Source organism: Myxine glutinosa, chromosome 2 (assembly GCF_964187855.1).
Source record: "Myxine glutinosa chromosome 2, kmMyxGlut1.1, whole genome shotgun sequence".
Taxonomy (NCBI): Eukaryota; Metazoa; Chordata; class Myxini; order Myxiniformes; family Myxinidae; genus Myxine; species Myxine glutinosa.
The window spans coordinates 113,190,067-113,211,533 of NC_136262.1; the positions used below are offsets into that span (position 1 = coordinate 113,190,067).

The 21,467-nt window shown below is 44.2% G+C and overlaps 1 protein-coding gene across 6 annotated transcripts in view; it reads left to right on the forward strand.

Moving 5' to 3' along the window:
- Positions 1 to 21,467, forward strand: part of LOC137421403 (sodium/potassium-transporting ATPase subunit beta-1) — a 36,094-nt gene that overhangs the window by 11,694 nt on the left and 2,933 nt on the right. For 3 of the 6 annotated variants that reach the window (XM_068107429.2, XM_078771427.1, XM_078771428.1), the window contains 4 exons: positions 12,181 to 12,393; positions 12,512 to 12,640; positions 13,916 to 14,068; positions 18,633 to 18,805. In XM_068107429.2, the coding sequence (XP_067963530.1) occupies positions 12,300 to 12,393; positions 12,512 to 12,640; positions 13,916 to 14,068; positions 18,633 to 18,805 (549 nt within the window). In that variant the 5' untranslated portion in view covers positions 12,181 to 12,299. Of the gene's footprint in view, positions 1 to 571; positions 677 to 789; positions 852 to 12,180; positions 12,394 to 12,511; positions 12,641 to 13,915; positions 14,069 to 18,632; positions 18,806 to 21,467 lie in introns of those variants that run through there. The other 3 variants (XM_078771425.1, XM_078771426.1, XM_078771429.1) reach the window with 2 other exon arrangements.

Consider the following 21,467-nt stretch of genomic DNA (forward strand, 5'->3'; position numbering starts at 1 on the left):
CTGTTTATTCTACGTACCAGGAGAGAGTAGATCGACTCCTGACGAACTCTTCCTATATAAACGTGCGGCTCCGAAGTAACATGGCAGCGTGTGCAAAGCGACTGAGAAACAGATGTAGCGGCCGCTTCTGTATTACAGATTCGGCACGCACTCTTCACACAGAAACGTGCGACTGAGAAAGACGTGCAGCGGCCGCTTCCGTTTTGCAGAATTCAATCTTTATGGTTTACTAAAGTCTAAACAAGCCGATTCTGACCGGAGGACCCGATTTGTTACATATGACGGAAACACCTTGGACATGCAGAGCCTCACCCTTGTCCTGCACCGCACCTGGCTGATGCTCATGGGGCTCGATCCCTCAACCCCACCCTCCTCCCCTTGGCCATAAACGTGATTTTCACAGTGGAAGGTGTGTTTGTGTTCCAGGACCTAATGTTTTAATCAATTTGAGTCATCAAATTTCAACAAACCTTAATTAAGAGAATATTGAGAACCCTAATCAATAACCGTGCTCACCCCGACACCTTGATTTTTGTACTGTTGTATTTTCTGCACCTCTACTACCTGCCAGGTAACCCGAGCCCCCTCCTAAGGAATATTCTGGTGGCAGTCCTTCCTCACCCCTTCCTCACCCCTTCCTCATCGTTTGGGACCGCACGAAGCGTCTACTGACTCGGTGAGCGCACAGTAAAGTAACCTCGGGGTGTAAAAGGTAAAATGAAGCATCCGCAAAATCCAGCCAGGGGCAGATGTGCCTCTGACGTCACTCAGCTACGACCTATGTCATTTGGGGGATTCCTTGACGTCATACGCACTTTATGGACAGCGGCCCTCCAAGACAGGATTATCAGGTGTGCCGTGTTGGTTTGATTGTCAGTTGTCACGTGATTGTAGACGTAGTAATAATGATGTAGTTTTCAGGTGAGCAAGACCCTCCAACGAGAGCGTGACGTTTAGAGATGTGGAATACGTGACGATGAAACCAACAATAGCATGGAGGGGAATGGCGGAGCTTGAGGAGGGAAAGGGGTTTGAGATAACGGGGAGTGAAGGGCGAGGAATGGTGAAGGTGATTGCAAGGAGAGACGTGGGTGGGACATGCGGATCGAAATGGAGAATGAAAATGCACTTTTTACTGCATTCACCTCTCCATCACCTTGCGGGCTTCCGCTCCCTCCTTCCCGGACTCGGACATGAGGCTCTGGCGGACAAGAGACACAAATATGGGCAGCAACAGGACGGACAATGAAATATTTATTTGTTTAAAGAAGCGCGACGGACGCCCGCAGTCTATGTAGCCAATCTGTTTGCTCGGGCGGGTCTAAACCCCACTTTGTCTGGGGATCATGATGTTGTACATTGTTGTACGTTATTGTACATGGGGTTTGGTTAAAACACCAAGGCTGGCCGTCGTTGTACTCCCCACTCCCCACCAACACCTCTCCCCTCCTCCCTCGAGCTCCCTATAAAAGGGCCGCGCGCTTTCTCTTCCTTTTCCATCAACCGCAGACACAGGTGAGATCGGTACTTGTCCGGCCGTTGTCCGCCCTTCATCAACATGAGGTCGGACGGCAAGACATGCAGTCCGGCGTTTGCCCTTATAACAGCACCGTGTCTTTGTCTTTCCGTCGTGTCGGTGTGTGTGTGTGTGTGTGTGTGTCTGCCATTGTGCGCGGTGTCCGCAAACGTAAGATAATCTCGAAAGGTTAAAGGTAAAGGTGAGTGTTTGACCTACACGGCACTCATTCCTCTGTGACCTTTGTTCACAACTGAGGCTGTGGACCAGCCGTTTGGAGAGGTCCTGGCCTTGGAGTCGACACCTTGGTGATGACCCGAGCTCGGCTGATCCCGATGGTCATTAGGTCGTCCGATGGGTTACCTGGTGTCGATGGAATGTCGGATTATCCATGTATTCCTGTTGGATGATCGATTGCAATGTTCTGTCTGAGCTGAAGGAATTGTTCGGATCCGTCTTAAAATTTCACATTATTTATTCAAAACGGACTGAAGATAAAATGCGAGTACGATTGGATTATTTGTCTGCATTTGTGTCTCACATGGACGAGGACATGGACATGTCCACATGGAATGAAAGGGCGAGGATGGCTTATTGTGTCCCAGCTCGGGTTCTCGTTCTCTGGCCTCGTCCGTTTTACATATAAATGGACGTCTGACCTCAAAGCCTCGTCGGGTGTCTAGACTGCGTACAGATCGTTCTCGCGTGTCCATGTGCACCTGCATTTTTTGTCGGACAGCAAGAATACCGGCTATTTGGATGCATGTCTAGACATCAAAAATGCAACATGTTGGACATAATTTTTTTCTAATTGTCCAAAAAAGAACAATTGAAATGAAAAGGACCTTTTCTGATCAGATGGTAACACATAGGGGGGGATAACACCAGGTAACATTTTGAGATCTGGTTAACATTTTGAGATCTGGGTAACATTTTGAGATCTGGGTAACATTTTGAGATCTGGGTAACATTTTGAGATCTGGGTAACATTTTGAGATCTGGGTAACACTTTGAGATCTGGGTAACATTTTGAGATCTGGGTAACACTTTGAGATCTGGGTAACATTTTGAGATCTGGGTAACACTTTGAGATCTGGGTAACATTTTGAGATCTGGGTAACATTTTGAGATCTGGTTAACATTTTGAGATCTGGGTAACATTTTGAGATCTGGGTAACATTTTGAGATCTGGGTAACACTTTGAGATCTGGGTAACATTTTGAGATCTGGGTAACATTTTGAGATCTGGGTAACATTTTGAGATCTGGGTAACATTTTGAGATCTGGGTAACATTTTGAGATCTGGGTAACATTTTGAGATCGGGGTAACATTTTGAGATCGGGGTAACATTTTGAGATGTCTAGCCGCAGAGAGATGGCAGGACGATGTTTCCGCGTCTGAATTTGTATGCTGCATGGACGGACAAACCACCGATATGGTTATGGGGGATAATATGGCCGACTTTTAACACTACATGTGCCTTCAAGTTGGTGAATGGTTAACCAACCCCCCTTTCCCCTTCTTATCCCCCTTAATGCCATGAAGATTTAAGAAAATATTGCCGTAGTGACGTCCCTATGCATGCCACACTCCCCCCTCTGCCCCTCTGCCCCTCTGCCACCCACCCACCCAGTGACACAAAGCGGATAAACTGGTGTTGATGTAGTACCTCCATGATGGGCCAAATGCCCAAAAATGCCAAAGTTCCTTGTAAACATGAGCAATGCCCTCTAAATCTACATGCTAATTGTCCTCACGAGTATCGAGATCCAAAATTGAATATCCTACAAAAGCGAGGATGTATGCCAACTATGTTTGGCGATAAGGACCGATTCCTTTGGACGTGTATTCTCCAAGGGTGCGGCGTGTTACCCCATCTTCCCTTTAAAGATCACGAGGGTCCACCGGAGAAGGCCATCTTGACCACACCCAAAGAAGTGGTTGTGGCGAGTGAAATTCCCATTTGGTAAGTTAACAAAAGCAAGTGGGATAACCACTTTAGTGCGATGGGATTTATGGTCTACGATGGTCTTCAGATGTACACCACCAGAACGGTAGGTTTTTTTTTTTTTTTGCTTTAAATGAATGAAATTTGCAACTAGAATGATTGGTTTGCAATCGGTCGGGCCCTGCCGGTCGTGCCCCCCACCCTTGCTCTTCACAAAAGACCGTGGGGTCTTTAACATCCGTTGATCCAAGGGATGGCACTTTGTGATGTAATACTGTCGATGGTTTATCATAAAGTTGGGAATCGAACTGGGACGATACGGCTCAAAGGTAGGTGTACTACCTCTGCACCACCTTGTCAGGACTACGTGCAGGTGAATGAAGCAGAAAGATGAGCAAGGTACAACAGCTCCATATGGTCAACAGTATGATCAGTTGTTTCATCCAGTCTTTTCCAAGAAATTCAAATTTAACTGGTGGTCACATTTCCCGTAAACGAGGAGGTATAGTTATTGAAAGGAAGGAAATCTATTTGCTGTTTTCTACCTCCAGGAGTGTTAACCTTTTCCAGGGAGCTTGTTTTATTTATATGTTGGAGTTTCTCAACCGTAACTTTTTACCCTTGAAAGCTGGAATCTTCAATGAGCCCCAACCGATGAACTTTCCCAGAAGGCCCAGGGGCAATCTTGACGTGCAATGATCTCGACATCTTTGCCTCTGCATTATCAACACAAAGTTAACGCTCTGCTTTGATTTTTGTACTTGCAATTCGTTTGGATGACCAATGAGCTTGAACTCAGGTGTTTCTCCTGTATTCACCTTCTTGGTGTGGTCCATGTTTGGCCGGGGTCATGAGGGATGCTTTCCATCTGTGCATTAACCAGCAAATGTCCCACGATTCGATAAGGAGCTCGTGGATGATCCACTTAACCGGATCCATCGAACCGGAACTTTCCTTTATACAGGAGATTGATGCTGTCCGTAGTTGTCCGAGATCCAAGGTTGTTGCTTTTGCTCCCAAATGTGTTGGTGCAGGTTTCACCTTCCAGTCATTGCGGTCCACCTCTACCTTTCTGAATCGATCTTTTGGTGATCCAGATCATACTTGCGTAAAGATGTTGATGGATTCTTTTCCTTGCTTGACAAAAGGGAAGTAACAGCAACACGATGTATGGTAACGAAGTCTGCTCCTCCATTGACCTCACTTCCTGAAGGTCCAACGCTCGGATCCGTAATGTTCCGTTTGTCTAAATCCCGTGTCTGCCTCTTTGAAAATTGTCCACTTTTCATTCCAACTGGAGGACGGACGATTTTGCTGCTGTTTTGTCAAATTGACTGGAGAAAATCAAATTCGGAGACCGCCGCAGAAATGATGACCAACCCAGGTAAGACCAATGACTCCAGGTGCCTCACTTGGATGCAAGGCTGCAATGAAAATCCAACTCTAGATTTCCAATCGGATGGAAAACGGTTTTGACGTTTCCTGGTGGTCTGGTGGATCCTCAACTTCCGAAACCAACTCCGCTCCTCAAAGTGATAGAAAATCCATCGACCCACCTCCTTCAAACTTCCTTTGTTGATTGATCCAGAAACCTGGAGATCATTGAAGTATTTCATCCGGAATCGTATGATCAACATCTGTTGCTTTCGCACTATGGTCAGGTGTATCCGAGTCCTTGGCTGACTCGCGTCCTGCCTTACGTGACCTTCCCTCTTGGGCATCTTTACCTGTCCAATCCTATTCTTCCCTCCAATCACTCGAGGAAGTGTTGCTACCTTTTTACCACCCTACATGTCTATCCACGGTATTTTACCTGATTTGTCAGTTAATGCTCCATCTTCCTGTATTCTAGCATCTTGCTACATTTACCTGCAATCATTTCACTTGTTTAGCTCCATGAGCCTGCAGACAAGGACAAGGGAAAGTTCTAATTTGCAAAATTGCTCCTTGAAATAGTTGTCGGTCACATTGACCCCATGAAAGTTTGTTCTGAAGACTAATTGAATCTTGTAAACATCGCTCTCTTTTGATGTTACATTGGAAGTACAACCACTGGATCCTTAAAGACTTTACTCTCTCTGGGTTGATTACATTACTCTCTAAGCTGGCTAGCCTGGGTTCGAGTACCAACCAAGCTACAAACTGCCATCCTGGTGTCTCGCAGGTCGGGTGAGTCTGTGTGCCGTCACCGAGATGGACAGAAAACGGGCGTCCTGTCTGCCAGTATTCGTTGGTGGGTGTTAAAAATCCCATGGTGTCCTCCGAAGGGTAGGTGAGCTGTGGCCCGCCCCCTAAACAAATCGCAAATCCTTGCCCTGACCTACAGGGGGCAATGCATCGACAGCACAGCACTGATGCTCCCCCGCAGCCTTGTGCTGCATATGAACGAAGTGGTCTTTCAATCGAGGAGTTAAGTAGCCATTTTCTTGCATGCGAGATCGTTCATACATCTTGGGATGAGACTTTGGGGTATTGAAGACTTTGGGCTGAGACAAACAGGGGATTATGGATCTATCTTTAGATTGATTCCACCACAGTTGAAGTGAAAATGGTGACTCATCTACCGTATTTGTCTCACACACCTTGCCAACATATTCGAAAGGAAAGGAACACGACGTTTTTGCAAAATAATTGCAACAATGCACTGCCTATTGTGCCCTATTGTGCCCCATTGTGCCCCATTGTGCCCTATTGTGCCCTAGGTACAAATTAAAATGCACTTTTTCATTTGTATTCCTAAACATCGCACCTCACCATTTTCAATTTGAAACTGAGTAGCTTTGAGAAACTTTTAAAAGCAAGAATGTTTTGCTTCATTTGCAAAATGGAAGTTGCTACTTGGTGCAGCAAGTTTGCACCTAGTAGAACGAACATCCAGCAGCTGGGGCAGAGACCAGGAAGGTATCTGCAGAACATTGTAAGTTCATTGAAAGTCTGTGTTGGGGGGGAAAAGACTACAGCAAGCTCAGTAGATGTCCATGTTTTGAGGGTGAGACCAGGAAGGTATCTGGAGACCATGGTATGCTCAGTATATGTCTGTGTTGGGGGGGGGGGGGGGGGGGGACTACAGCAAGCTCGGTAGATGTCCATGTTTTGAGGGTGAGACCAGGAAGGTATCTGGAGATCATGGCGAGCTCGCTGAATGTCTGTGTTGGGGGGAAAGACTACAGCAAGCTCAGTAGATGTCCATGTTTTGAGGGTGAGACCAGGAAGGTAGCCACAGTCCATGGTGAGCTTGGTGAATGTCTGTGTTGGGGGGAAAAGACTACAGCAAGCTCAGTAGATGTCCATGTTTTGAGGGTGAGACCAGGAAGGTATTTGGAGACCATGGTATGCTCAGTATATGTCTGTGTTGGGGGGGGGGGGGGGGGAGACTACAGCAAGCTCAGTAGATGTCCATGTTTTGAGGGTGAGACCAGGAAGGTATCTGGAGATCATGGCGAGCTCGCTGAATGTCTGTGTTGGGGGGAAAGACTACAGCAAGCTCAGTAGATGTCCATGTTTTGAGGGTGAGACCAGGAAGGTATCTGGAGATCATGGCGAGCTCGCTGAATGTCTGTGTTGGGGGGAAAGACTACAGCAAGCTCAGTAGATGTCCATGTTTTGAGGGTGAGACCAGGAAGGTAGCCACAGTCCATGGTGAGCTTGGTGAATGTCTGTGTTGGGGGGAAGACTACAGCAAGCTCAGTAGATGTCCATGTTTTGAGGGTGAGACCAGGAAGGTATCTGGAAACCACAGTGCACTCGGTGAATGTCTGTTGGGGGAAAAGACTACAGCAAGCTCAGTAGATGTCCATGTTTTGAGGGCGAGACCAGGAAGGTCTGTGGATATCCATGTTGGGTCAGAGACCAGGAAGGTATCTGGAGATCATGGTAAGCTGTGGATGTCCATGTTGGGTCAGACCAGGAAGGTATCTGCAGACAATGGTGAGCTCAGTGGATGTCTGTTTTGGGGCAGAGACCATGGTGGTGGTGGTTCGTATGCAGCCTGTGGCTGCTTGGGCTGCATCATTTTCTGGGGCATTCATGTCGCTGATGCAATTCCCCCATTGCATTACCAGTCAGCTGGTATAGTCATTTTGCCAACCTCGGAAGGACGACTGGCTGAGTCAACCCAGCTGGTGTTGATTTAATGGTCTGACGGGGTTGACTCGGGACCCTAATATCTCAAGCCACCACCAGGTTTGACAGAGACCATGGTAACCTTGGTGGATGTCGGTGTTCCTGAAATCGGACTTGTACCTGTGCAGGCCTGATAGCTGGGGGCTGCAGATCTGACTCATGTTTATCTACCTTGATCATGTAGTTTGAATACAATGTGGTTATTTGATTCAATGTTCAAATTGTAAAAGTTTACAAATAAATGTGGCAGTTTTGGCCAAATGATAATTTGACTGAACTTGATGAACGTTTGTTTCAGTTTGGCTTCCCTGCAGCAAAATGAATTTTTTTAAAGCTCGGATGAGTTACCTGGTATTTTAATTATTTACTGTACTGTACCAGAGACACTGCACTCCCTTTGGAATAATCTTGGGGTGGGGAGGTGGGGTCAATATTTTTGTGCTGTGGCGAATCATCCCCCTGTCTGCAGCAGGGGTCAAAGTAAACCACTTGCACGTGTCCAGATTAAAGCTGCGAGTTGTCTCAACCCACTTCCCCTCTCCCTCTACCAGGGGTGGGGGGGGGGGGCTTTTGTGCCCATGACATGACCCGAGGTACTACCAACATGTTTGCAAAATGTGGTGGAGATCGGGCAAGCTTCTTCTTTTTTTTTTTTTCTTTTTTTTTTAAATTAGAAGTCTGCATGTGCACACACAAGGCAACAGCAACTTGTATATAGACACACACCACACACCACACACCACACCACACACCACACCACACCACCCACACACCACACACACACACCACACACACACACACACACCACACACACACACACACACCACACACACACACACCACACACACCACACACACACACACACCACTCCCATGACCTATCTAATGTAGTAGAATCACCACCACAAGTTTTTGCACAAATTGTGTTTTGTAAAATGCACCCAACGGTTAAAAATGAAATGCTTGTGATAAAATAAACATGGCGGGTGTTGATGGCGTTTCTCTTCCAGTCGTTTTGTTTGATCCACATTTGATTGATCGTTTGTCGTTATTAAATTGTCAGGTACATCGGTTTATAATCCCAGGATATGAACGTCAAATCGAAATGTAACAAGAATTAAACCACCGAGGGAGAAACTTCAACATTTGACCTTTCAAATGACCTTGAGGGCCCCGACTGCACTTGTCTTGCATCGGTTAAAATAAATAAGTGTTTAAATTTTTGTTTTGTTGTCGCTTATTTATTTATTATATATGATGGTGAATTAAAAAAAAAAAACACAAAAAATCCTTTAATCTGAATATAAATAAATAATGTTGCAGATGGAATAGATCAACAAAGGAAGGAAACAAGCGGTGTGGATTTCAGTGTCACGTGTCCTTAGATTGATTTGGAGTAAAAAAAACCCCAAAAACCAGGAAGTGTTGGGAATCTCATGGAAGGAAAGAGGAAGAGGAGGTAGGAAAATGTATTGATATGAATAATGGAGTCGGTCACAGGTGTTTATTCATAAATGCGGATGTGAGCGCAAGTCCCTGAACCGGATTGTGGCCTGGTTTGTAAAGGTGGAAGGTGTCAGGTGTAGATCCTTGTAAGGCCAATCATGGATTTGAGAGTATTGTGTAAATCTGGATGGAAATTCAAAATGGCTGCACAAGGAAGTTTTCTTGGGACACGTTACATGTTTGGAATAAAGATGGTTTCAAATCACTGGGAGGAAGGTTTAAAAATAAAATAAAGACTTTTGATTTGTTGTGGAGATACAAGGACTGTGGTGGTGGTGGGAGAGCATTTCACCACCAACCACCAACCTATGTTTGTGTTGTACGTATGCATAAAAGGGGGCAAAACTGAGGGGTTGGAATATGACTATGTGGGTGGACAAGGAAAGGATGAGGTGAGGGCCAGGTATGAGGAACTTGGCGAAGAAGCCGAAGGATTGCTGGAGTGGAAGAATTATGGAGAAGCGTTTCGGGGAATTGCAAACGTTTTGTGGAAGGATGTCAGGTGGAGAGTGGAGGGTCAGAATAGAAACCAGGTATGATGGATGGAGGAAGAAGCAAAGGAGGGTTGGTGCATCCGTCTGGACAAAATGAGAGCTGTGGATAAGGTGAGGAATGATATGGAAGTGGAAGTGTACAAGTTTGGAGAACAGCACCTATAAATTGGCTTGTGATGAGGATGAGGATATGAAAGGGGTCGGTGGTGGTGATCAAGGAATGGTGACTGGAGGCCATGACAGAGGGGGAATATTGAAGGAATGGGAAGGATACTTCGGAGAGCTGTTGAACCTGGAAGGAAGAAGCAAATGGGGAGCTGGAGCTTCTGAGTCGTGTGGTTGGTGGAGATCAGAGGAGGATGTGTGGACAGCATTGAAGAGGATGAAGGGAAGAGTGCCAGGCATTGATGAGGTGTGTAAAGATGATGATTGCAGCATGAGAGGTCGGAGTCATTTGAATGAAGAGGATGCTGAATGCATGAGGGAGGAATGGAGGACTGGGCTAATTGTGCTAATTGTGCTGATTTGGAAGAGGAAGGCCAATGCTCAAGATCCGGGAGAAGTACAGGAGCATTACGAAGGTGCTCGAGAGGATTCTGGGCAGGAAGACAAGAGTGTGGAGGAGGTCGGAGAAGAACAGCGGGGGTTTAGAAAGGGTCGGGGAATGACGGATGGTGATGCTGAGACAGCTGGTGGAGAAGAGGTTTGGAGGTGCAAAGTATAATGGCATTGGGATTTGTGGACCTGGAGAAGGCCTACAACTGTTCCTGGAGAGATGGTGATGGTGACAGAGATGGATGGGAGTACCGGAAGCAGAAGTTGGGCTGGTGGAAGGGATGTACAAGGGAACGAAGGGAAGAGTTTTGCTTGGTCATGGGGTGTCGGAGGAGTTCAATGTGAACATCGGTTTGAGGCAGCGAATCGCTCTCGGTCCCCCTCATGTTATTAGAGGAGGATTCAGGTGGGATGAGGGTGGATGGATTGATGGCAGACAGAAAAATATCAAGGAAAGAGAAAGTGTCTTGTGTAATGCCAGCCTACCTTTGGTCTGGAGACTATGGTACAGACAGACGGCAACAGGGGTTGAAGATATGCGAGAATTTGGTCAGTCGGATTGTGGGAGAGGTGGATATAGGGAGGAGATTGGTGTGCAGATGAGCTTGATGGGAAGATTGAATTGGGCTGGACACTTAGTGTGGATAGGTTGAAGGAGTGAGGAAAAGAGGTTGAGATGGAAGCATTGTCTGAGGTGGGATATCAAGGTGGTTGGAGGGTGGAGAGAGTTGGCTGGCGACAGGGAGAAGAGTATCGTGGTCAAGATGGGGCAGAAGATTGGTACCACTTGACTTCAATCATAAAGGGAAAAGCAGAAGAAGAAAGTGAACAGAGCGAGTGATTTATTTATTTTGTACTGAGATTGCATTGGATGCCAAGGCTCGTTCGTCGTGATGGCAAATGGATTTTAAAATAGGACTGGATAAGAGTTGTTGGCCGATTTGTATTCCCATGTGAACCTGGGATGTCGGAGTGCTCATGATTCATGGAGCGCAAGTTCAAATCCCGTCTACCACATCGTCATTGTCTACCAATGTCCGTGTAACTTGTGCTAAGGTACGTTGATGTCTGTGCCCAACGTACTTCGTACAGGTGATTGATGTGAAGCTCTTTCATGAGGCTTGGATCCATTAAAAAAAACAACAACTTTAAGATCTCGAATTGAAAGGTTACGATTGGCAGGAAGAGCAGAACGAGCTTATTACTTGTGAAATCGAAGGTTTTTCAAGTATATTGGTCGGTTGCGTTTGTGGTTATCTGTTTGTCTGTCACCGGCCTACAGGTCACAATTCTAAACCGATCATCACGAAACTTCAAGTTGTATAGGTCGTCCCAATTGAGAAGCCTATTGTTTTTGAGGTCAAAGGTTATCTGGAGGTCAAATTTCTAAAATCGCCATTTTAAATCCGATTGACTTAAATTGAATATCGATTGTATATTGAGCGACTACATTGGGAAATGAAGTATTTTTGAGGTCAAAGGTCAACTCGAGGTCAAATTTTAAAAATCAATTTTCATCTAGAAAGCCGTCGACTCTCAACCGATTGACTTGAAAATTGAAAAGCATTTGCATATCGAGGCATTAAATTGGGAAATGAATTATTTTTGAGGTAAAAAGGTCAAAGGTCAAATTTTAAAAATCATAAATTTTCATCTGAAAAATCGTCACTTTTCCATCCTGTTTACCCGAGCTTTGATCAACATCGTAAATTTTAATCTTCATGAAATGGACAATTTGCTGTCAATGGAAAACATTTGGGGGGTGGGGGAGTAGATTTTGCAAGTATCGTGCTCATGACGTCTTCTTTATTTATTTTTGTCCTTCGGGTGTTTGTCTGTAATTAAAATGTCTGCCAAAAAAAAAAACAATGATTTGTCCAATGATCCGCGACAAATGTTTGTTTTGACATGTTTATTTAAATATATATTATTTTATGGATTTTTTTTTTTTTTATCTGCTCACCTTGAGTCTGGATGTTTACCTGTACCGTACATTTGCAGATGAGTTAATAAATTTCATGATTTCATCCGCACCACAGGCCAAGTAAATCAAGCCGGCGGATTTGAAAAGCCAGAAGAGGTTGAATCATATCAACCGCTGAGGCTTTTTGGTGTAAGGAGACTAATTTGAGAAGGTAACCAAAACCTTGGAGCAGAGATGGCTCGACAAGAGGAAGGCGGAGGAGGATGGAAGAAGTTCCTGTGGGATTCGGAGTTGCAGACGTGCATGGGTCGTACAGGCAGCAGCTGGTGTATGTTCTGTCTTTGCTTGTTTGGCACTGATCCTCTAATCGAGAGTGTGCACAACCTCACTCAGTCATTGCTGTAACGGCCGATGTCTCTCCTCTCTCCTCTCCCTCCTCCCTCCAGTTAAGATCCTTGGATTCTATGTCCTGTTCTACATCTTCCTCGGTGGGTTCTTCATGGCGACTATGAAGGTGTTTCTTCTGACCGTGGACATGGCCCTACCAAAGTGGACGGACAGGGTTCTACCACCAGGCATGCTTTCACTATCCCTTCTACAATGTTGCTTGCATTCCTTTACTGCTTCTTCAGATGCGTTATATTTAATTATCAACTTCCATGTTTTTCAACAATGTTACCTTTCCTCCAATTCACCATCACTTCCACCGTTACCCCGTAGCAGTTCCTGGCTGGTCTGGTTAATTCCGTCCAAATCTGTCGAGCATTTCTGGAGATGGTGATTACACGTTGTGTGGAGATAGCTGCCCAGTCACGTGACTGGTCAGTGCGTAACAATACGTAAAACGTCTCCTCGCGGCCCCAAGAGGAGATGGGATGTTTCGTGTCCTCGATTGGGATGACGGATGTATATTTATTTCCGAGGAAGAGACGTATGCAAGTCATCGAGTGCGCGTTTCAATCCAGGTGGCATATAGGTAGCGGCGATTGTAAGTTGTATCTAAATAAATGATTCCAGAAAGCAGGTACAATCCTGCAGCACCCTCACCTGATTTTAACCTTTTTGCCAAAATTCAAAATAAAATGGCGTCGTTATAAAAACACACGAGGTTAACGGAGATCAAACTGGGCTTGGAATATGCAAATGAACACGTTCTGCAGCTTGAACTGTGTTTATGAATCTCACCACAAATGCTCTCAACCACCACCGTAATATAACCACAGCTGCTGCCATCTATATCTTATCTTTGGTTAACTGTCAACATGGAGTAATTGCTTAAATGTTGACCTGGGCACCAATTGAGGACCAGCCACCTGCAATACGAGTTCCAAAAGGTGGAACAGCTGTTCTATGGTCACGTGAGCCATGTAAATGTAAAGGAGAAGGTCATGATGGATTGTTGGTGAGCACTCCATATAAAATACTACACATACCGGTACCTCCGACAGGTGGAATAGTCCGTTTTGTATCCACTGATAGCCCACACCTGGATTCAGACCTGAACCAAAATGGAATCTGCTCGTCCTTGTTACCTAACCAAACTCCTCTACCTAGTTTTGTCATAATCCGTCCAACGTTTTTGAAATAAAATTTTGGCCCCATCTCTCAACCGTGAAGAATCACTTAGAATTAAATAATTATCGTATTCAGATCAATATCAATATCTGTATCGATTAGTCCGTCACGCACCCAACCTGTCCACCACGTTTCATCCGGATCCGTCCATAACTTTGACAAAATGGTGAAAATGCTTCAATGTATGTAGACGAGGAAAGCCTCAACATGTCGGAATCTAAGACGATTGACTGTCTAATTATTCCCACTTCCTGCATATGCATATTTACCTGCAGGACTGTCTGCTCGCCCACGGTTTGGAAAGTCTGATCTGACCTTTAACCCCGAAAAGCTGGCCACGTGGGAAGTATTTACAAAGAGCATGGAAGATTATCTGAAACAGTACGACACCTTTGAGAAACCCATGGAAAAATATGTTGACTGTGGAGGTGAGGAAAACGGACTCTTCTTCCTCTTCTTCTTCTTCTTCTTCTTCCCTTTCACCAACTTAACATCCTGAATTTTCCCTGTTCTGTTGCTACTTCTTTGTCCAAATGACTGCTGCAAATGTAACATTGTCAGTGACCAAGATGGAGATGAGGCCCAAGCTGCAATGACCACCAAAGTAAATATTGCACTCGCTCGTTTAGTCTGTGGTTCCAACATGAGGGCAGCCAAAGGCAGAAATGCAATGGACCCACTCACGTGATCACGCGACGCATCATCCTCGCATCCTGATTGGATGAGCCGATAAATGGCATCGTGTATCGAGCGTATCTTGTGGAAACGTTTGTTGTCTTTGCGCATGGCAACAGGTATTTATTGAATTGGCCTGGTATGTTGCCATGTTTCAAAACGCCATTGTACCAATTTGTGGTCGACAAGGTCCTTGGATTACGGACACACCATGGTGCAGGAAGCATGGGACAACTCTCCATACTGTGTCCTTGACCTTCATGAAACGTTTTGAACATTTATTTTTCTCAAAGGTTTCCAAACCGATACTGATGCGGAACTACCGGGGCCCACTCTTTACCCCGACTTGATTCCACAAGATTGCTTTCTTTTGGGATATTTGAAGAGTCGAGTCTTGATTTGTAAAAGTTAGAACTTTTAAATAGTAATTGTAAATGTGCGAGCATTGTCGACATGGTAAACACCAGCAGTGTTTGTCATGAACCTATATTTTGTATACAGTCTTATAGTAAACACGAAACGTGGTGGGTTACATTTTTTGCACTTTGCCCTTGTGTTCGAGCGTCCCACCTTGGCTCAGGTCGGGCATCCTCTCCATCCAGGAGTTGGCTGCGATTGGTTTTCAAACCGGTTCAAAGCACCTCACACCATAATCACAAGTTATCCGCTTCGTTAATAACAAATGAGATCTCTGAGAAATTAGAGATTAAAATTGATATACTGTATATGTATATAGACATATACATATATATATTGTTGCGGTTTTGCGAAGCCCGTTCCCTTACAAAGGGGAGATTAAGCCCCTTTTTCTCTCTGGGTCTTCGAAACCGCGAGACTGAGTCGCCACTTCCGGGCAGACGTGGAAAAGGGTCTCGGGACAATTTCACACGTACCTTGAGTACCCACGCCGCAGCGGAAGCGGGGATCGAGTCTCGCACGAACCACGCGTGATTGAGTACGCCCGAGCGGATGGCGTACCACGTGACTCGTGCTGTTACCTTTCTTATAGAACCCGATCAGAGCGATCTAATTCGTACCATGCTAAGCCAATGATGGAAAGCGCAAGACGGTCGAATCAAAGGAATATCACGATTTATTATTATTTACACAATGTACAATGATTCGGTAGAAGAAGAGACACGGGGCAGAACTTAAGCAGTCATACTTATTCCCCAGACAATGGCCCCACTTACACACACAGGGAGATGGAGGAAGAATGTTCGCGCGCCGAACGCGCCTGCTTCGGTCGCTCCAGGAACAGCTCACCCGGCGTGGCCCTCTGGCGGTCACAGCACGTATCCCGGCGAAGGCAGGCAGGCGGGAAAATCCTCGCGGCGCGTATAATCGTCAAAGGCAGGTAGAAGGAAATACGCGCGTCCGTGGCCCGGCACGGGTCTTTACAGCGCGATTAATACTGCGCGGGGAGCAGGGCAAAGTTCATATACACGAAGTTATTCAGTTCCTCCGATATGACTCGACACAACGCAATCTCACGCATGTCTTCTCACAACTCCGATTCGTAACTCTTCTCATGGGCTGCGCAACTCATCTCGTTCTCTGACTCGACTGAGAACTCACGTATTCTGACGCGGGGGGGGGGGGGGGGGTGGGGGGGCTCTGGGCACAGGGTTATATCGCCCCGCCCTAGCCCGACTCGAACGTTCCAAACCCGCCTTTTGCCGCAGTGGTAAGTCACTCCCCTCGAGCCCTGATTGGCGGCTCGCGCTTACCGTTGGCTCCTCCTCCGCCTTCCTTCGGCCTTGGTCGACTTGTTCAGGCCTGCCTTTCGCGCCAAAACCAAAAGCATCGAGGCATCGTAAAGGGACCTAATTCTCATTATTCTACTCAACGCAAAACTAACACAGGAAAGGTCTACGCTTACATTTACTAAGAAATAACTGAGCTTAAATGAGGCTATATGTTGTAGTGTAACTAACTATGAGGGGAAATTAACCTTTATTATAAAAACACAAAACCACAACTATATATATATATATATATATATTATTATATATATATATATATTATATATATATATATATATATATATATACCTAAATTGTATTTCACTTTCAGAAAGCACTTTCCATCAAATGCATCCTCACAAGGTGATGTTGTTCTGGTTAATGTCTGACCAACACCCCTCAACTCATTCGATACTTCCATCAGGGAAGCTACCTGGGGTACAAGTCGTTGTTTGAACTGTTTCAATCCACCCCAGTGGTATTCCCCGTGCTTTTCCCTGACCAATCCGAGGGTTTACTTTACAAAATTCAGGTCATTACTGGATTGGATGGTAATCCTCAAGGTAGAAATCTGACTGATAGCAACAATTTCTACAAACATCCAAAATGAGAATTTCACTGAAACAAAACGTGCCTCTACATGTCCAACTGGTACACATTGTCTGTTTGTTCATATGTGGATATTGGGCTTGTATTCCTGGATACATAATGTATCTGCTTGTTCATATGTCATTGCCTTCAGAAAGTATTCACACTCCTTGATTTCTTCACATTTTGTTGTTGCAGTCTGAATTAAAAATGGATTCAATTGAAAAAATATTCTGTGAAAATACGTTTTTCGAAATTTTTACAAATGAATTGAAAATTAAATACAGAAATATCGAATTTACAAAAGTATTCAGCCCCCTGAGTCAATACTTCATAGAAGCGTCTTTGGCAGTAATTACAGCTTTGAGTCTTCCGAGGTATGTCTGTATCAGCTTTGAACATCTGGATTTGGGAAGTTTCTCCCATTCTTCCTTGCAGATTTGCTCAAGCTCTGTCAAGTTGGAAGGGGAGCGCGGTGAACAACGATCTTCAAGTATTTCCACAGATTCTAAATGGGATTCAAGTCTGGGTTTTGGCTGGGCCACTCAAGGACTTTCACATTCTTGTTCTGAAGCCATTCATCCAGTGTTGCTTTGGCTGTATAATTGGGGTCATTGTCCTGTTGGAATGTAAATCTTTGCCACATTGGAAAGGCCTTTTGCACTCTAAAGCAGGTTTTTCTCAAGGATTTGCTTATATTTGGCTCCATTCATTGTTACCTCTATCCTTACGAGTCTCCCAGTCACTGCCCCTGAATAGCATCCCCATAGCATGATGCTGCCACCACCATCCTTCATGGCAGGGATTGTGTTAGATTTGTGGTGAGCTGTGCTCAGTTTCCGCCAGACGTAGCCTTTGCATTCAGGCCAAAGGATTAAATTTTCATCATCAGACCACGGAATATTTTGCCTCATGTTCTCAGTCTTCCACGTGCCTTTTTGCAAACTCTAGGTGTGCTGTCATGTGCCTTTTTCTCAGGAGTGGCTTCCATCTGGCCACTCTCCCATAAAGCCTAGATGTGTGAAGTGCTGCATAGACTGTTGTCCTTCCGGCAGGTTCTCTCCTCTGACAAGAAACTGTGTAGTTCTGTCAAGGTGGTCGGTCATTCGATTATTGGACACCTCTGACCAAGGTCCATCTTTCCCGGTTGCTCAGTTTGGTCGGACGTCCTGCTCTAGAAAGAGTCTGGGTAGTTCCATCTTCTTTCCATTTCCTAATGATGGAGCTCACTGTGCGATTGGGAACTTTCAACACTCTGGAAATTGTTTTATACCCTTCCCCAGATTTATACCACATCACCATTCTATTTTGGAGTTCTACGTACAGTTCCTTGGACTTCCTGGTAGAGTATCAGCTCTGACATGCTCTGTCAACTATAGGACCTTGTATAGAAAGGTGTGTTTCTTTCTAAATCATGTTCAGTCAATTGAATTGGCCACAGGTGGACTCCAATCAAGTTGTGGAGACATCTCAACGATGATCAAGGGACACTGGATGCACCTGAGCTCCATTTGGAGTGTCATCACAAAAGGGTTGAATACTTATTGCCTACTCAAGACATTTCAGCTTTTCATTTTAATTAATATATTTTTAAAAAATTGTTAAAAAAAAAAAACAACAAAAAAAAAACATTCCACTTTCACATTATGGGGTGTTGTGGTAGATCATTGATAAAAAAATCTCAATTTAATAAATTTTAAATTCAGGCTGTAATACAACAAAATGTGAAAATGTCAAGGGGTGTGAATACTTTCTGAGGGCACTTTACCTGTGTACATAGTCTGCTCGTTCATATGTGGATATTGGTGATTATGTTCCTGTATTGCATGTACTAATTGCAACAATCCAAGTCTTCAACTTTTCATCAAACTCGTTGGATAAAGTTTAAACCCACCATTTTGTTTTGTTTAACTATATTGTGCTTTGCATAAAATATATCTGTCTCTCTCCACTGGCCCACACAACCCTTAAAATCCTCCACCAGTGATGCCCAATCCCCCAAGGCTTCCGCAAGGAAAAATATACCCCACTCCATGTCACTTTTACCGTGAATGGTTGGGTCCTTGTTCTGGAACTCGTGACCTCAATTTTGGCTATGACGTGGGACAACCCTGTCTGATCATCAGGTTGAACAGGGCGATGGACTTCGTACCTGAGGTGAGTCGATCAAATATAGCTTGAGCCTAAAATTCACATAGCAAAGGCAGAATGTGTATTGAGAACAAATTGTTGAGTCTAGTGACGAGGTCTTCGAAGAGCGCAAACCAAAGACCACTGCCCAGAAGGTGTTAGTCACATGGTTTGTAATGCCTGTTTCAAACTTAAGACTATTTGATGCATACGCAAGGATAATATTTATGACGTGTTCTTAATCGATGCCCCTTACCACTTTTCCCTTTTGTTCCCATTTTCTCCCAATAGTCCAACAGATGTTGTTTATTTATTTATCTATCTATTTGGCCACAATCATTCAAATGGTGATACAACAAATACTAAATTTTGCAAGTTCTTTTTGCTCACTTTTACAGAAAAACGTTACCGGTAGCCACCAAAATATCCAAGATGTTTTGTCCAAAATATCCATTTTCCAAGATGGCCGTCAATGATAGCCTTGAATTGGACTTTTTTGTATAACAATTGACAGAATTGTCCAATTTAAGTGATATTGGGGTCGATTGGTTTGTTTAATTGTGCAGAAATTTATTTTACAACTTAGGCACCTCCAATTATTTCATTATTTCTGGTTAGTTTGATATTTGTTTTTTATTATGTTTGCATTGTATACAGGGCCTTCAGAAAGTATTCACACCCCTTGAATTTTTTTTCACATTTTGTTGTGACAGCCTGAATTAAAAATGGATAAAAATTTTTTGTCACTGATCCACACATAATACCCCATAATGTCAAAGTAGATATTTTTTTTAAACAAATTCATAAAAAAATTGAAAAGCTAAAATGTCGAGTCACAAAGTATTCAACCCCTTTGCTATGACACTTCAAATTGGGCTTGGGTGCATCCAATTTCCTCTGATCATCCTTGAGATGTCAACAACTTCATTAGAGTCAACCTACGGCCAATTAAATTGATTGGACATGATTTAGAAAGAAACATACCTTTCTATACAAGGTCCCACAGTTTTCAGTGCATGTCAAAGCAGAAACACTTCCATGAGGTCCAAGGAACTGTCCGTAGAACTCTGAGATGGAATTGTGAGGAGGCATAAATCTGGGGAAGGGTATAAAACAATTTCTAGAGTGTTGAAAGTTCCCAAGAGCACAGGGAGCTCCATCATTAGGAAATGCAAAGAATATGGAACAACCCAGACTCTTCCTAGAGCTGGCCGTCCGAACAAACTGAGCAACCGGGCAAGAAGGACCTTGGTCAGGGAGGTGACCAATAACCCAATGACCATTCTGACAGAACTATAGAGTTCCTTGCCGGATGGGAGAACCTGTCGGAAGGAAAATAGTCTCTGCAGCACAAATCTAGGCTTTATGGGAGAGTGGCCAGATGAAAGCCACTCCTGAGAAAAAGGCACATGATGGCACACCTGGAGTTTACAAAATGGTACGTGAATGACTCAGAGAGCATGGGGCAAAATATTCTGTGGTCTGAGATGAAAATCTAACTTTTGGGCATTAATGCAAAGTGCTACATCTGGTGGAATCCCACCGAGCACAGCTCATCACCCATCTAATATCATTCCTACCATGAAGCATGGTGGTGGCAGCATCATGATATGGGGATAATTTTCAGCAGCAGGGACTTGGAGACTTGTATGGATAGAGGAAACAATGAATGGAGTGAAATACAGGCAAATCTTTGAGGAAAACCTGCTTTAGAGTGCAAAAGACCTTTCCAATGTGGCAAACATTTATGTTCCAAAAGGACAATGACCTGAAGAATATGGCCAAAGCAACACTGGAATGAATGGCTTCAGAACAAGAATGTGAAAGTTATTGAATGGCCCAGACAAAGCCCAGACTTGAATTCCATTGAGAATCTGTGGAAAGACTTGAAGATTGATGTTCATTGACAACCCCCCCCCCCCCCAATCCAACCTGGCAGAGCTTGAGCAAATCTGCAGGAAGAATGTGAGAACCTCCCCAAATCCAGATGTGCAAAACATCACTGCTGTGCAACACGGCATTGAATTCAGTGTCGGATAATTAACAAATAGTAGTAATTTTATGTCCCAAATGTTATTCAATTAGCCTCATAATTTTGAGTACCATACTTTGATTGATAAGATGAGCAAAGATGATCGGCCTTTAACACTGGATGAACGCTCATGCTGGGTGTGGGGCAGTTGCATGTAGTTGTACATATAAAGAGGAATTTTGTACAATAATTGGATGTCAAGCAGGTTTGAGATGGTGGAATTGTTGAGTCAGTCTTGGTACACACGATAGCCATGATATTATTTTACAAGATGGCCATTTTGGTTATACCATAGTTGTATGCATGGTATATGTTGAAAATAAACATTTATCTTGAGTTTATTGCTTTTTGAATGAATTGAAATTTTACTTTGGACATTATTGAAACCAACCAACCCCATTTGTAATTTTAATTATTATCCAGATTAATGTCAATGGCAATTGTACTCGCATGACTACAAATGTTACATCGGAAGTTGTGGAATTTCCATCAAAGGCACCAAAAACGGTAAAAAATAAATAAATAATCATAGCTTTGAAAGCCGCAATGTCAAATTTGGCATAATTGAAAACATAAATTGATGCCAAGATCATTGAAATTGAACAAGTCAATTATTGAGGTGAAAAATTCAAGATCCTCATTGGCAGCCATATTGGA